This window comes from Gregarina niphandrodes (assembly GCF_000223845.1).
Source record: "Gregarina niphandrodes unplaced genomic scaffold scaffold00038, whole genome shotgun sequence".
In the NCBI taxonomy this organism is placed as follows: domain Eukaryota; phylum Apicomplexa; class Conoidasida; order Eugregarinorida; family Gregarinidae; genus Gregarina; species Gregarina niphandrodes.
The window spans coordinates 38,243-53,961 of record NW_011645807.1 but is presented as its reverse complement, the minus strand read 5'-3'; the positions used below and the strand labels follow the sequence as shown (position 1 = coordinate 53,961).

The following is a 15,719-nucleotide window of genomic DNA, read 5'->3' as shown; positions in this document are numbered from 1 at the left end:
TCACACGAATTGTGTGTTCGCCGGAGCGATACGACCGATCAAGTTTGACCAAGTTTTTAATCAATGATAATCTTGGTCGCCGGTCTGGCTCTGTTGGCGGGTGGCCAGACCGTGTTCTCGCGGCATCACGAGCTACAGCCGCCGGCATCGATGGAGCCCGCGTACAATGTGCACTTGGACTTCGACCGGACGACGACTAGAGAGGAAGTGGAGGCTGAGCTCGCCGACGGCCGGGTGTGGTCGCAGTCGATCGGAGCGCACGAATTTTTTTGTTCAAGTCCCCACGCAAGAACTAGACCCAAGGTGGTGGAAGATCTATGGAGACGTGAACGTAAGAATTGGTACACACTTAGCAAGATGAAGGCATCCGGACTGTTCGGCCAGTGTCTATACGCACGTGGAGATCATGTCGAAAAGTCGGATCGAGACAAGTCGGCGACAAGTCGACGGCCGACAGTGGGAGGCCAGACGAGCAGATATAGTTATAGTATTTGTGTCGGTCGCGAAGTGATTCGATACGTGGGTTCACGGCTATTGGCGGAGCCAGGTTCCACATCCTGGCATATGGGTTATCATGACTTCGCCCGAGATGGCATTCGCATGGATGGTTCTGTGACACAGCATTATACTCATGGCTACGAAGGCAACGAAGCCACAGTGGAGCTGCGCTGTGGACCCACGCCCATGGCCGTCGAAAGCCTGGAGGACCTGGGCCACTCCTTGCACGTGGTCATCTCCTCATTCGCCTACTGTGACTGGGCTAGCTTCCCACTTGACGGGTATCTGCCCGGAGGCCAGACCAAGGATGCTGCAGAGAGTTCAAGCACGGTGCCGACGACCGGAGACTCCCAGGTGGCAGCGACGGAGTGGGTGCCACGATCTTTGGCCTGGCTTCTCTCGCCAACCTTTGGCCAGTGTCACAACGTAACCTACAAATTCTGGACCTATGAATACTGCCACCCGGACAGCTTGCTACAGTTCCATCCGGAGCCAAACGGGTCCGTCAAGGACGCCATGTTCCACTTGGGCGTAAACATACCCAGTCGTGACCCGCCTCGTTCCAACTACCAAGAGCCGAACCCCATGTGGCCTCGGTCTCGCAACGGGAAGACGTACACCATGCCAAGCCTGTTGTCCAAGGACTGGGCCGTGACCACGTCCACGGCTTCGGCTTCGGCCACGGAGGGCATGACCACCACAGAGGGCGCCACCACTTCGGCTTCCGCGTCGGGCGGGACTTTCCAGCCCTGGTCGATGTGGGATGACCTGGACTTGCATGTGGAGATCATCCCGCCGACGTTACTGGGCTTCAGTGCGGGGATGGGGTACTGGCCACGAGAAGCAGGGGCGTTGGGGTTGAAGATGTACATGAGCGCAGGTACGAGATGTCCGAGTAACCCGAACGGAGTGCGTCAAACGTACGTATACTTCTTCTGTCCAATGGAAATGATCAACGCGAAGACGATGCGAGTTATCAACGTTCTGGAGGTCAAGGAATGTGTCTATAGCGTTCTGGTTGAGATGGCGAGTGTGTGCGCACACCCTCTACTCAAACCCAAGGTCCCCACCATTCCCGAAAGCATCACCTGTCACAAGGCCATCAACTCCCTACGAGTCCCAAATGAGGGCGTTCTAGACCAGGGTAAGGCCCCAACCGAGGGTGCGGACGGCGTCCTACCCATAAACCGGCGCGCTGCTGCCGTTTTGGAATACTGGTTCGACCGGGGCAACGACGCCTCGGCGACTTCAACATCGGACGGTGAGGACTTCGTGGTCCTGAGTGGCGAGGACCAGAGCCAATTGCGGAGCGAATTACTGCACGCTTTCAACTGGTTGCCGCTCAGTGCCGGGAACGCCGAACTCCTGCGCAAGTTCCACTTGGAACAGGACTCCTTAGCAGCACCAGCGGCGGACGACGATTTCTTGGCGGGGCACGACCCGTTGGCCGCGGACGACCAACGGGTCGCGGACGACCAGTGTGTGCTGCAGGGTGCGGACGCCGGCATCCGCTGCGGTTCCATGGTATACCAAGCAGCCGAGGTCAAGTGGAGACTCCTGGAGCGGGCGCCTCGCACTGTGACGAACGCTACGAAGCCGTATCCGCCCGTGAGCGCGCATCTGTTCGCTCCTGGCGAAAGTGTGCGGAACCAGCGCACGGGTCAAACGGGCATTGTCCAGTCCGTGCACCCCAAGGTCGCCGTGCCTGAGAGCTGGCTGGATTTTTACGCCGGCGCATGGAACGCCGGCGGGACCAAAGAGGAGGAAAAACGGACCCAGATCTGTCCGTACTATCTCGCCACCACTCCAGTAAGCCGCACCTGAAAAAGAGGAGGAGGGATGGCACATCCGGGAGGGGGAATGACACGCCCGGGAGGGGGATGACACGCCCGGGAGGGGGAACGTTTTTTTGGGTAGGACGGTGAGTTGGTTCTGTGGCCGGAAAGTGTGTTGTCGGTCATTTGAAAATGTTACAGGGAGTGAAGTTGGTGGATCATATATACGACGCGTTGGTGGTGGGTGCTGGGGGAGCGGGATTGCGTGCGGCAGTAGCGTTGGGTGAGCAGGGTTTCAAGACGGCATGTGTGACGAAGTTGTATCCCACCCGTTCACACACCGTGGCAGCTCAGGGTGGTATAAATGCGGCGCTAGGTAACATGGGAAAGGATGATTGGCGTTGGCATGCGTATGACACGGTGAAAGGAGCAGACTGGGTAGGTGACCAAGATGCGATTGAGTACATGTGTCGTGATGCGCCTCGTGCGGTGATCGAGTTGGAGCGGATGGGACTTCCTTTCAGTCGCACAGAACAAGGCAAGATCTATCAGCGTGCTTTTGGTGGTCAGAGTTTGGAATTTGGCAAAGGTGGTCAGGCATACCGCTGTGCGGCTGCGGCTGATCGGACTGGACACGCTATGCTGCATACATTGTTCGGACAGGCGTTGAAACACAAGTGTGAGTTCTTTGTTGAATACTTCGCACTGGATCTCATTCTGGACGACCATGGCGCCGTAACTGGCGTGGTTGCGGTCTGCTTGGATGACGGCGCCCTACACGTTTTCCGCTCAAACAATGTCGTGTTGGCCACTGGTGGATACGGCCGGGCTTATCAGTCTTGCACATCCGCACATACCTGTACTGGCGACGGACATGGCCTCATTGCACGTGCCGGTTTGCCGTTGCAGGACAGTGAGTTTGTACAATTCCACCCCACCGGAATTTACCCGGCTGGCTGCCTGATTACGGAAGGCTGTCGTGGCGAAGGCGCTATTTTGAGAAACGCTAGCGGCGAAGCCTTCATGGAACGTTACGCGCCAAATGCCAAAGATCTGGCAAGCCGCGATGTCGTCTCGCGCTCCATGGCAGTCGAAATTTTGGAAGGCCGGGGCTGCGGCCCCAAAAAAGACCACTTGTACCTAGATCTGACTGGATTACCGCGGGAGACCATTAAGGATAGACTGCCCGGGATCACGGAGACTGCCGCTATTTTCGCAGCCGTCGACGTATTCAAACAACCTATCCCCGTAGTACCGACCGTACACTACAACATGGGTGGCATCCCCACCAACTGGAAGGGACAAGTACTCACAACCGCCAAAGGCGCCCCAGCCACCAATGAAGACCCCGAAACATCTAACCTGAATGTGGACCAACCGGTCCCTGGCCTTTACGCTGCCGGTGAAGCTGCGTGTGCTTCCGTCCATGGCGCAAACAGACTCGGTGCCAATTCTCTACTAGATATCGTAGTGTTCGGAAGACGCGCCGCACTCACCATCGGCGAAAACAACAAACCTGGAGACCCAGTGCGACCCATGCCACAACACAAGCTGGATCGCTGTGTCGAACGTTACGAACGCATTAGACATGCCAAGGGAGATATACCTACGGCCGCACTCCGCGCACGAATGCAAGTTGACATGCAAAGACATGCTGCTGTGTTCCGCAGGGAAGACGTACTCCAAGAAGGCGTTCGACTACTCAAAAGAGACGCCACCGACTTCAAACACATCGGCATCACCGACCACGGCCTCGCCTGGTAAGAACCACACTAAGTTGACACAACAAACGGGGCATCATACTCACCTGCTACAGGAACACTGATCTCATTGAGACATTGGAGCTGGAAAATTTGCTACACTGCGCGTCGCACACGATGAACGCGGCAGCCAACAGACAGGAGTCCAGAGGAGCACATGCGCGTGACGACTATCCAGAGAGAGACGACAAGAAGTGGATGAAACATACACTGTCGTTCGCCACTGATTACGACATTCACGAGGCGGATATTCGCCTAACATATCGAAACGTCATTAGTCAGCCGCTCGATTCAGAGATGAAGCACGTGCCCCCTGCTAAACGTGTGTATTAGATCTTGCCTGTCTCCTGCTTAAAATCCCTGATTAAAATCCCTGATTAAAACTTCTTTATAATCTATTTTTCGAAGCCATGTTTGAGTCTCGGTAAGCGAATTTGCTTATGAACACACGTGTGTGCACACGCGTGTGCAGACAGCGCGAATTCCAGGCTTCCTATTGTCTTCTTGGTTCTCGCTGTCCTGGTATCAGCAGGCGTAGAATTCGGAGAAGACTACCACTATATAGCAGTACCGTCTCAAACGGAAGTAAGTCTTACATAGAGCACACGATCAAACACGCACTCACTTCGTTTCTAGACACCTATGTTCGTTTCTAGAGAATCGCGTGTATCGGAATGGTTGTAACTGCACTTATAGCTGTTGCTCCTTACATTAATTAGTTTGTAAATGTGTGAAGTCAATAAGGAGCGGCGCAAAGTCACCACCATGATACATATGTAGAAAGCACTTACCAGTCAAGATACCAATATCGGTAACAAAACCGCAATGAACTCTTTTAGCTCGGCAACTTCTTCCTAAAATGGTCAAGATCACACTCACTGAGTGTGTGTATAAAGTTACTTCAGTTCTTATGACGCACATGAAATCTGTAGAAATCCAGTTGTCTGTTTCTGCTTTATTGAGTGGGTCAAACAACTTGGTAGGGGGAAAGGTATTGTCCATAATCGCAATGCAACCCGCTGCGTGGAGCGGGATGCTACCGAAATAAAAATGGTAGCTAGGTGAGACGTAGCTAGGTGAGGCGACCTTGTCTGGTCAGAATGGAGTGAGGGGCGGCCTTGTCTGGTCAGAGTAGAATGAGGGGTTACTTTCTTTCACATAAGACGTTGTAGCATACAGTTCGACCAGCTCGGTCATTTGCGACGGCGGGCATAATGAGGATTCGTTCACTTGGCTTCGTACCCGCTTCCACTCCTTCCATCAGCTGTTCAAACGCCCTGTTTGTATCCACAATCTGATAGGCGCAGGCCTCTTCAAGCAAACCTGCCACGTCATGTGCACGGTGTATCAAGCCCGGCGAACACACCATGAACAAAATTGAAGGCGTGACGAGAGGTTTGGAGAAGTAGGCGGTTGACGTCATCTTTTTTAAAAACAAAAATGTGCCCAAGCTCTAAAGCTGAGATCAAGCTGTGCTCAAGTTAATTGCTGTCCAAATCGGATGCCACCCACCGACTCAAGGCGCCTCTAAGTTGGTTTGCTATCCGGATGCCACTCAAGTTGTTCACTTTTGGTTGTCCTACAGTGTTGTTCACTTTTGGTTCGTTCAAAGTTCGTCGCGGAGATCATCATCGTCGTCGTCCTCATCAGCGGTGGAGGCAGCGCCATAAAGCTTCTCGATTATGGGTTTCACTTTCTTTTCGATCTCTTTGTACTTATCTTTGAGTTCATCGAGGTCAGCGTCAGGGCTTTCACGGAGCCAGTCTTCGCCTTCTGCGACGAGATCCTGGATGGTTTGGAGGTCATCTTCTTCGAGCTTGCTAGCTAGTTTGTCGTTGTCTTCAGTTTGGCGTTTGAGTGAGGCAAGGTAGTGGTCAAGATTACCCCTTGCTTGTACCTTGTCCTTGACGGCTTGATCCTGGTCGGCGAACTCTTTGGCTTCCTTCACCATCCTGTCGATTTCTTCGGGACTTAGGCGGCCTTTGTCGTTAGTGATTGTTATAGACTCGCTTTTGCCGGTGCCCTTATCTTCGGCCTGCACACTCAAAATGCCGTTGGCATCGACACTAAAGGTGACCTCGATCTGGGGCTGGCCACGGGGGGCTGGGGGGATGCCGGACAACTCAAACTTGCCCAGCAGATGGTTGTCCTTAGTCATGGCACGCTCTCCTTCAAACACCTGGATCAAAACACCAGGCTGATTGTCTGCGTTAGTCGAGAACGTCTGAGACTTCGTAGTAGGGATAACCGAGTTCCTCTTAATCAATGGACTCATCACACCTCCCACCGTTTCAATGCCAAGAGTCAGAGGGGTCACATCCAACAGCACCATGTCGTTATCGTCCGTATCACCAGCCAATATACCCGCCTGTACTGCCGCACCAAAGGCAACAGCCTCATCCGGATTAATGCCGCGGTTCAGCTCCTTACCATCGAAGAAATCACGAATCAACGACTGGATCTTTGGAATGCGTGTCGAACCTCCAACCATGACGATCTCATCAATCTGGTCCTTCGTCATGTCCGCATCCTTCATCACCTTCTGCACAGGCTTCAGAGTGCGTTGGAACAGTTCGGCGTTCAGTTCTTCGAACTTGGCTCGAGTCAAGGGCTCGTCCAGGTCGATACCCTCCATAAGATTTTCAATTGTCACACGCGTGTTGTGGAAAGATGAGAGTTCACGCTTGGCTTTCTCGACTTCACGACGCAACTTCTGGAGTGCGCGCGGGTCGCTGCGAATGTCCTTACCGTTCTTCTGCTTGAACAGACGGATGAAGTGCTCCATGGTCTTCTGGTCGAAATCTTCACCGCCCAAATGTGTGTCTCCATTGGTCGCGACCACTTCAAAAACTCCGTTGTCAATAGTAAGGAGAGATACATCAAAAGTGCCACCACCCAAATCGTACACTAGAATGTTCTTCTCACCGCCTTTCTTGTCCAACCCGTAAGCGATTGCCGCCGCTGTCGGTTCGTTAATAATTCGGATAACGTTCAGCCCCGAGATGGTTCCAGCGTCTTTGGTCGCCTGTCGCTGTGCGTCGTTGAAGTACGCCGGTACTGTCACCACTGCGTTCTTTACTTCCGTTCCCAAGAACGCCTCTGCAATCGTCTTCATCTTGCCCAATACAATGGCACTCACCTCCTCGGGAGCCATCGTCTTTTTCTGCTCACCCACCTTCACTGCAATCATCGCCTTCCCCTCCTTGTTCACGATCTCGTACGGCAACAACTTGACGTCAGCTGCCACACTCTCGTCCGTGTACCGACGCCCAATCAACCGTTTTACGTCGAACAACGTCTCAGCCGGATACAACGTCGCTTGCGACTTCGCAGCCTCGCCAATCAAACGCTCGCCTGAAGGCGTGTAAGCCACGTACGATGGCGTAATACGGTTACCCTGGTCGTTCGCAATAATCTCCACGCGTCCGTTCTTATAAATACCCACACAAGAATATGTGGTACCAAGGTCAATACCAATCACAGGGCCTTCCACTACAGAAAAAGCGTCATCCCGCAGCAATCGAATTTCCACAGTGTAAGGTACAAGACGGCACGGGCAAGGTGAGGGCACGCGAGCGAAGGCCATCTCATCCCACGCACACGTGTTTGCTCCCACTCGCCCTAGACGGACACACACACGTGTGCTATAAAATAAACCACGTCTTACCTTTGGACTGCGCCTGCGAAGTGGTTGCGAGGGCAAACAGCCCCAGAATCCACGTGCCAATCCTCATTCCGAAATTTTTTCTAGTAAAAATCTGAGACGGTTATTTCAAGCATAAACAGTGTGCAATGAATCCTTCTAAGTGAAAAACCTCTTTGCTTCCTTGAGCCATGGTCTGAGACTACATTCGAAACGGTCAAAGCAAGAGCGGGGGTAGCACGTGACGAGTAAGCGGAGTTAAATTGGACAAGCCGTGCATCGAAGGGGCGGGTGGGAGGCAGCTAGCCCAAAGGACACGCCCAAGGGGAGGGGAAGTCCGCGGGGAAGGAAGCCGCGGGGAAGGAAGCCGAGGGGGAAGGAAGCAGAGGGGGTTCGTACGTAGAAGGCTGCCGCCTTGGCGAGAAGCGGTCGGTTATTTTCTGCGACTTCGAGTATGAGTCGGTCGGCGAGGGTTTCCAAAAGGAGTTGGCCGTCAATTCCATGTGCGTAGGCTTCCTGTAGTTGATTTCTGCAATTGAGAAAGGCTTCGATACTGGGTTTACGTAGACTGAGTACGATTTGGTCGACTGAGTGTTCCCAATCGAGTTTGCCTCCGTTCGTGCCACGGATATTAATCAGTTGAGCGCGCACGAAAGCACGTCTCATATTACGCTCTGTGGCCGCGAGGGCGGTGACTGTTTTCTTTGCGGCTGGAGTCTTCCTTAGTGCCATCTCGACCATGGACGCATCCGGAGCGGGCACGCGTATACAGATGCAGCGACTCCTAAGCGGCGCAATGAGCGAAGACAATCGCTCCGTCAACAAGAAGAAACGCGAGGTCGAAGAGTAACGCTCCATCGTGCGCCGCAGACTTGCCTGCGCCGCCAATGTCAATGTGTGCGCCTCATGCAACATGAACACGCGGCACTTCGGCTTGCCGGACCCGAACCCGGCCGATGAACCCAACCCAGCCAAACCCTTTATCAATGTCTGCACACACTGACGGTCCTTAAAACCCAAGTCAGAACAGTATACTACCGGACGCAAGATTTTGTCGGCACTCTGTGGTGGTGCCACTCCGTGCACTCTGTGGTGGTGCCACTCTGTGCACTCTGTGGTAGTGCCTACTTTCTGTGTGATAAATTGAGCCGTATACGTTGAATTCCAGCTTGCTATCCACCTGGACAGTTTCCTTTTTCGTTAGCGCGGCGCCATCACCGTACAGGGCCTTCAAGAGGAGCCGAGCCCTTGTGCATTTTCCCGCCCCGCTCGGACCGTGGAATAAGAGGTGAGGAACGTCCTTCAGACTTGCTATACGCTCCAGCATCTCCGTCACGGGCTTGTGAAAGTCCAGCTCCGCCAGACTTTTCGGGGCAAACTCGTCTACCCACATCATCATCGCTACCTTTTTCTCTTCACCCTGTCCTCTTCACCCTGTCCTCTTTGTTGTCGCCCTGGCTTGTCCCCTATCCTCTTTGTTGTCCTCTTTGTTGTCGTTTCGGATTTAAGTTGGACCAATTTTAACTGGGACCGGAAGCAAAGCAGACCCGTGGATATGACCTGCTGATACTGACTGACCTTCTTGTTGTTGAAAGAAGATTAAGCCAAGCCTCTGCCGTCCCAACTACCTTGTGTGTAAATCATCGATATATGTGGTTGACATACAGTATGGCGGGTTTGATGCGGGTTGAAGTTGTAATCAAAAAATACATCTGATGAGTAGCTGCAGTTGATCAGTCAGTTAATGAAGTGAGAACCGTCTGCTGAATACTTCAAATGGTGCTGGAGGTGGTTTGACGTGAGGTGGTGGCTTCATTTGTGGTTTGGTCTTGCTGTATATGGGTTCGACTGGGAGTTGATGTTCCGGTAGGGCATAACGATTGCGGAGTGGCGCGAATGCTTTGGGAACGTCCATTCGAATTAATGGCGGGGGGTGATTCCGTCGGAAGAGGCATTTGGGGATTTCTGTAGGGAGCAGCTCGATAGGTGAATCCGATCCGGGTGGAAGAGCCCTCCATACCTCATGGCACGGAGTCTCTTCACCGTCTGAATCACCTTCCGCTTGTTGCACCGTAAAGTTCGTCCATTCAGAATCCATACCCGTAATGATCCAGGGCCGTCTGGTCTTGATTTTACGGCCTGTCACGGGCGGCTCGACGGGTGTCTTCTCCGTCAGACAACGGAGCGGGATCTGCAACACATCTTCTGCAGACTTGTGCAATGCCTCAACTACAGGCGGATCCTCAACCACATAGCAACCTCGACCAGCATCACCGCAATGCATAGGATAAGAACTACGTAGATTGTAGTCACGACCATACTGGTTGCCAAACTCATACTGGTAGTGGGGGCCAGGGCCATACCCATGCCCGTTATATACATACCCGTGGCCATACCCATACCCGTGGCCAGAGCCATACCCGTGGCCAGAGCCATACCCGTGGCCATACCCATACCCGTGGCCAGAGCCATACCCGTGGCCAGAGCCATACCCGTGGCCATACACATCCCCGCGATGAGTGGGAGACGCGCCCTGTGACTGCAACTGATACCTTGAGTGCAGAGTCTCCTCGTCCCTTTCCTGAACTACATCCCCTTGCAAGTATGCCTCGTCGGGCTGCTGAGGAAACTGTGGACACATACGTTCGTACGACCCGTCGTCGTACTCATTGCAATCCCAAGTCAGTATGGGGCATGACATGGGGTCCAAGTTGGACATTTCCAAGTTAGTGTTTGCTTTCAAGTCGCCAAGCTGGTAGCTGAAGTTGTGTGCTGGTTCAGGCGGTTTCAAGTGCGCTGATGACAAGCCGACCATGGGGTAGTGACTCCGGTTTTCGTTCTGCTCATCAGGCGGATACTGTTCTGCAAGAGTGCGCTGATCGAGTGTTTTATCGCCTTGGTAATCTTCGTGCACGTGGTAAGCTAGCTCCTCGGGAGAGAAGCTCGGCAGTTTGTCTTCTAACTCGGGCCCTGGCTGGGCTTCGACCAAGACGGGACACGACTCGGCTTCCACAGCAAAGTGCGTGTCCCCAGTTGTAACCGGGTCCGCGTTGTCGGCAGCGCCGAAGTTGGGCAGTGTCCGAAGTTCGTGGTCTACCGCACCCCCGTTAGAATGCAGGCTGGGACGCGACTCTGCCGGCTCAGACTTGTTTAGACTACCTGTCTTCGGCCGTGGTGACGAATACCGGTTCTCGGCCGGCCAGTACGCCGTCTCCTCCACGTGCGCAACCGGTCCACTTTTCTCGTGTCCTTGCTCCACTCCCCCACGTCCACTTCCCCCTTGTCCAGCTCCCCCCTGCCCAGCTCCCCCCTGCCCAGCTCCCCTTTGCCCAGCTCCGCTTTGCCCAGCTCCGCTTTGTCCAGCTCCGCTTTGCCCAGCTCCGCTTTGCCCAGCTCCGCTTTGTCCAGCTCCGCTTTGTCCAGCTGCCCCTTGTCCAGCTCCCCCCTCACGATTCTTGGCACTTGCCTCGCTCCGGGCGGTTTCTAAGCCATCGGTAACTTCTTCCCTTATGCATTCCATACAGTCCAGGGCCGCCCTGAGCTTGTCCACGATATCCCCCTGCCCCTCACTCTCATCCGCAATACTCACTTGCTGCGTGCGATCCAAGTCGAAAGAACGTCTGCGACCAAGTTGCCCCACATGCTTTCTGTGGCTGTAGCCTCCAGAAGAGCGACGTCGGGCGACCTCGCGGTGACGAGCATCAAGCTCGTCACGAAATGCCAGCTCGTCCATGTCCGGACTGGTACGGAGTCGAGGTCTGCGATCTCGACCGCCATCACCATCACCATCGCCATCTCGACCGCGCGATATAGCAGGTAATGTATTGTATTTGTTTCGCGCGGTCCGTCGCGCGGTCCGTCCAGGGCGCAGCTCGGGTTCAGGTGGTTCGGGTGGCGGTGGTTGGGGGATGCCGTGGACTCCGATGTCGTGGATGGTGTCCTCGAGTTCATCTAAGTCTTCTTCGTCGAACTGTGTCGGATCGCGCAGAAGACCTCGTGAGTTGTATAGTTCTTTGAGGTGGCTGAGTTTGAGAGTGCCGTGCAGCTCCACTTCGTCGTCGGAGGATCGGGCATCTTCGCCTGCTCGAATGGTGCCCACAAGCGGGAAGGCGACCGGCAACTGAGTTGCCGAGAAAAAGTGCTCTCCTTCGACCGTATGCCTGGCATCCAATGGGTGGTTGGCATCAGACTGGCGTCTGGGTACCGCTGGGTGGCTGGGAAAGGGCCTGCCGAAGAGGTGGTTATCGTTCTTTAGAACGGGCACAGGGGGGGGCAATTGAACATCGGGGTTCGGCTTCGTCTTCCGCGACAAGTTGGAGTCCGGCTTAATCTTGGGCGACAAATCAGAGTCGGGGCTCGAGTCGGAGTTGACCTCATGGCTTTTGAGAGTGCGGAGTGGACTGAAGCGTTCGGTAGCCTCGAAACGGGAGGACGCAAAAAGCCCAGAGTCCATTCGCGGCCGAGACTTCCGCAGCGGCACCGTGGGCAATTCATGTGACTCGATGTCTGCCGACGACACCTCCGACTCCGGCAGAGACAACTCAGACACAGGCAACGAACACCCCAGAGGCGAACCCGATGCTGCGGGGGAGGAGGCCAGCGGTGAAGAGGCCAGCGGTGAAGAGGCCAGCGGTGAAGAGGCCAGTGGTGAGGAGCCTAGAGGCGAGGCGGTAGGAGGAAGCAAGAGTCGTGGGCTTTCCATCGAGGATGTGATAGACATTTCAGCCATCAGCTGTTCTTCGTCTTCCAGCCGCTTCTGTGTCTCTGACTTGCCAGCTACTAGGTCGACTGGCTTGGTGTCGTGAATTGAAGTCACTGCGGCAGAGGAGCTTGCTTGCTTTTTTGCCGCAGACGCAGGCGTACCTTGCGCCGTGGTCTGCCTTGTAAGCCGCTCCCCAATCTGCTCCCCAATCTGCTCCCCAATCTGCTCCCCAATCTGCTCCCCAATCTGTGCCGCACCTCTGGCGGAGTTGATGAGTTGTCTGCCCTCTTTCTTGCGCTGTTTCAGCTCCTCTTCGACCATTTTCCTGTAAATGTTTTTGTGCTTGTTTTTGAGTTTTTCCAGTTCTTCATAATAGCTAAGGTCGGCAACAGTTTGTTCATCGAGTTCGAAATCCTCGGAATTGACTTCGCTTGGCGGTGGTGAGGGGATTTCGAGTAGGCATTGGCGGAACGCGCTTTGTTCAAGGAACCGCATGGTTGCCGGTGGTTCCATGAGCATGCGCAGTGATGCGAGTGCCCGATCGCGCACGTGTGCTGCCTGCTCCAGGGCCTCCGCACGTGCTGCCATTGTCCGCTTCATCTCCGCTATGTCCTCCAATAACCCCGTCGTCTGCAAAGCCGGCTTGTCCAGCGCCATCTGAATCTGAGCCAACTCCCCCTCACTCAACCGGTACTGACGTCGCCGACGCCGTACCACCGTCTCCGATGATCGCGACGTTGACGACGACGATGACCCCTCCGACCAGCGCTCGGCCCGCCCACTCTTCAATGACCGCAACGACCGACTCGGCAACGACCGACTCGGTGTCGATCCACTTGGCGCCAACCCACTTGGCGTCAATCCACTTGGCGTCGACTTTACCGACTTTGTGGAACGAACGGACTTTGTAGAGCGAGTCGACTTGGACGATGACTGTCGACGAGGCGACCGTTCGTCTTCCCACTCGGCATCCTCCCACTCGGCATCTTCCACCGCAGGCTCTTTCTGATGACCGTGACCCCCGTGGCGCTTCCTCCGATCAGAACTGACGTCCGCACGCGGGACCTGGATACTCACACTCTTCGATCCGGATCCAGATGGCCGTTTGCTATCCTGCTCGGGCCTCCATGGCTCGAATCTCGACGGCAGCTCGGACCTCGACTGGTCCGCCCTAGACGGGTCGGGCCTAGACGGGTCGGGCCTAGACGTGTCGCTCGAATGGGACTCACCCGGGGGTGGACCGAGACCCCCTGAAGTGGTTTCCACGGGCTTGCTGCGCACTGCCACCAATTGCTTTTGGTCGGCGTTCAGTCCTTTGCGTCCAAAACCCGATGCAGCCACCATGTCCGGGCGCGCTGGCAGTCCCCTGGGGGGTCCGTCTGAGGCTCTTCGCTTCTTCTCCGCACCGCTCTTGGAGTCTTGAGGGAAATCGGGTACGCCCTTGAAGTCTACGCCGCCTTTGGAGTCTCCGGCGGGCACCGGACCGACATGGCTGGTCTCATCGGGGCGGTTACCCAGACGTGGGTCGCCAAAACGCGGTCCGTCCAGCCCCACGAACCCCATTGTGCGACTCCGTCTGTTTTGGCGGTCCGTGACAGGTGGAACCGGGAGAGGGACGACTGCGGTTTTGCTCCTGATGTGTTTCCGCCCGCTCTTTCCGACGGGCATCTCGTGGATCTCTGTGTCACGGCCACCTGAGCTGGATCTGCGACCGACCTGTGCGTTTTTCACCTGAATATTCACCGTGTGATTGTTACCCATCTGAGCATTAGCCGGTTTACCGTAAGACTTGGTTCCGGTGGATCCAGACGAATCCCGGTGGGCCAGCCGATTGTGTCGTTTCAAGTCGTCGTGCGAGACCCCGTGTGCCGCATGTTGCATGGAAGCGTGGTAGCCTTCGGGGCCTTGTGTCCTCTCTAAAGTGATTGTGGTCGGGCCATCTGCTTCGGTGGAGTCGGACTCGGAGATAGAAGTGTTTTGGTGGTGTTGTTCATCCGCCGACCGTTCGTCTGTAGACCTCTCGTCGGCCGATTCGGAGCGGCGGCCACTGGACCCGTAATCGGTGGTGCGTCTCAGATAGAAGCCTTTGAACTGCCAGGTCCTGGCCAGGCCGGAGCGTGCATCTCCAGGCCGCCCCCGGACCTGGCCTGCGCCTTCGAGCGGCACGGCGCCGGGCGGCAGCGTTCTGTTCCGCAAGTGATCCGCGATGCGGTCTGTGAGACGGTTCTCGGCGCGCTTGCCTCTTTTTGGCAGCGCCTTGGTCACGGCGTGCACTCTGCGGGAATGGGGCCGGGGGGCTACGGATCCCGAGCCTGCTCCCAATGTGGGGTTGATATTAATGACCATAGTCGTAGGGAACCCGCCCCCCGCGCCCGGCGGGCGTGGGCCCCAACGTCGAGGCCGCAAGTCCATGCTCGGACCAGACGTAAACGTCTCAAAGCTTGTGCTGCCCGAACGTCGGGACTCCGACTCCTGCCTCCACGACGGGGCGGGGGCCGGCCCAGGACTGGGGCCTAGTGAAGGACTCGGGGTCGGTCCCTGGGTCAGCCAGGTAGCCAGCTTGGCATTCAGCTCGTCCAGTGCAGCCATGTGCGGGTCTTCCTTCGGTGGGGGAGTGGCCGGGGAACCGCTAGGAGCCGCTGCCCCGATGGCGGTCGGCTGCGTCGCCGCGTCTTGAACCAGAGCAGGAGCCGTCATCAGACCTCCGGCTGTCCTGCCTCCGTCTGTCGTCGAACCTCCGGGACTTTTGTCCGGATCAGCGTCCGCGGCGGGGGCCGTACCCGTGGGGTCCGTACCGGCAACTGGAACGGAGATCAAAGCTTTGCCGAGGATTTGGTCGGCTTCGCCGCGGAGGTCGCTGAGTGTCCGCTTGTACTGGTTGAGTTCGGCCTCATGCTCAACGCTTTTGCGTTGTAGCGCGCGTTCCTTCTCACCCTGGACGCGTTCGTCGTCCAGTTCCAGCGCCAGTTTGAGCAACTTAATGCTGTCGCGCATCCCCGACTCCGGAATCGGTCGCTGCGTCGCCTCCGCCGTCTTGCGGTCCGGAGGCACAGGTCGATGCACCTTCACTAGATCTTTCACCTTGCTCGAAATCTCCGCCACCGATACCGCCGCCGGCTCTCCTTTCGCCGGGTCTCCTTCCTGTTCACCCACCTCCTTCTCTCCCGCTCCCTTCTCTCCCGCTTCCTTCTCTCCCGCTCCCTTCTCTCCCACTCCCTTCTCTCCCGTTGCCTCCGCACCCGCTCCCTTCTCTCCCACTCCCTTCTCTCCCGTTGCCTCCGCACCCGTTGCCCCTGCACCCGTTGCCTCCGCGTCTTTTCCGGTCGCGTCCTTCTCCGCGT

General features: G+C 55.9%; 6 protein-coding genes across 6 annotated transcripts; 2 read left to right on the top strand and 4 right to left on the bottom strand.

The window, feature by feature from the left end:
- Positions 1-357: 357 nt before the first annotated feature.
- Positions 358-2,322, top strand: GNI_140700 (hypothetical protein; the record flags this gene model as incomplete). The annotated part of the gene is made up of 1 exon (XM_011134255.1): positions 358-2,322. One exon carries the CDS (start codon positions 358-360, stop codon positions 2,320-2,322), a length of 1,965 nt encoding a protein of 654 aa, XP_011132557.1.
- A 143-nt stretch (positions 2,323-2,465) lies between these two features.
- On the top strand, positions 2,466-4,366 carry GNI_140690 (succinate dehydrogenase flavoprotein subunit; the record flags this gene model as incomplete). The annotated part of the gene is made up of 2 exons (XM_011134254.1): positions 2,466-4,033; positions 4,090-4,366. The coding sequence occupies 2 exons, from the start codon at positions 2,466-2,468 to the stop codon at positions 4,364-4,366; spliced, it is 1,845 nt and encodes a 614-aa protein (XP_011132556.1).
- Positions 4,367-4,744: 378 nt separating this feature from the next.
- GNI_140680 (hypothetical protein) lies at positions 4,745-5,456 on the bottom strand (the record flags this gene model as incomplete). Its single annotated transcript, XM_011134253.1, has 2 exons — positions 4,745-5,069; positions 5,182-5,456. The coding sequence occupies 2 exons, from the start codon at positions 5,454-5,456 to the stop codon at positions 4,745-4,747; spliced, it is 600 nt and encodes a 199-aa protein (XP_011132555.1).
- A 183-nt stretch (positions 5,457-5,639) lies between these two features.
- GNI_140670 (heat shock protein 70) lies at positions 5,640-7,619 on the bottom strand (the record flags this gene model as incomplete). Its single annotated transcript, XM_011134252.1, has 1 exon — positions 5,640-7,619. The coding sequence occupies one exon, from the start codon at positions 7,617-7,619 to the stop codon at positions 5,640-5,642; it is 1,980 nt and encodes a 659-aa protein (XP_011132554.1).
- A 181-nt stretch (positions 7,620-7,800) lies between these two features.
- On the bottom strand, positions 7,801-9,075 carry GNI_140660 (putative DNA replication factor C subunit Rfc5; the record flags this gene model as incomplete). The annotated part of the gene is made up of 3 exons (XM_011134251.1): positions 7,801-7,878; positions 8,076-8,710; positions 8,805-9,075. 3 exons carry the CDS (start codon positions 9,073-9,075, stop codon positions 7,801-7,803), a joined length of 984 nt encoding a protein of 327 aa, XP_011132553.1.
- Positions 9,076-9,417: 342 nt separating this feature from the next.
- Positions 9,418-15,719, bottom strand: GNI_140650 (hypothetical protein; the record flags this gene model as incomplete). Its single annotated transcript, XM_011134250.1, has 1 exon — positions 9,418-15,719. A coding segment is annotated over one exon (6,302 nt), but the record flags the coding sequence as incomplete, so codon positions are not given.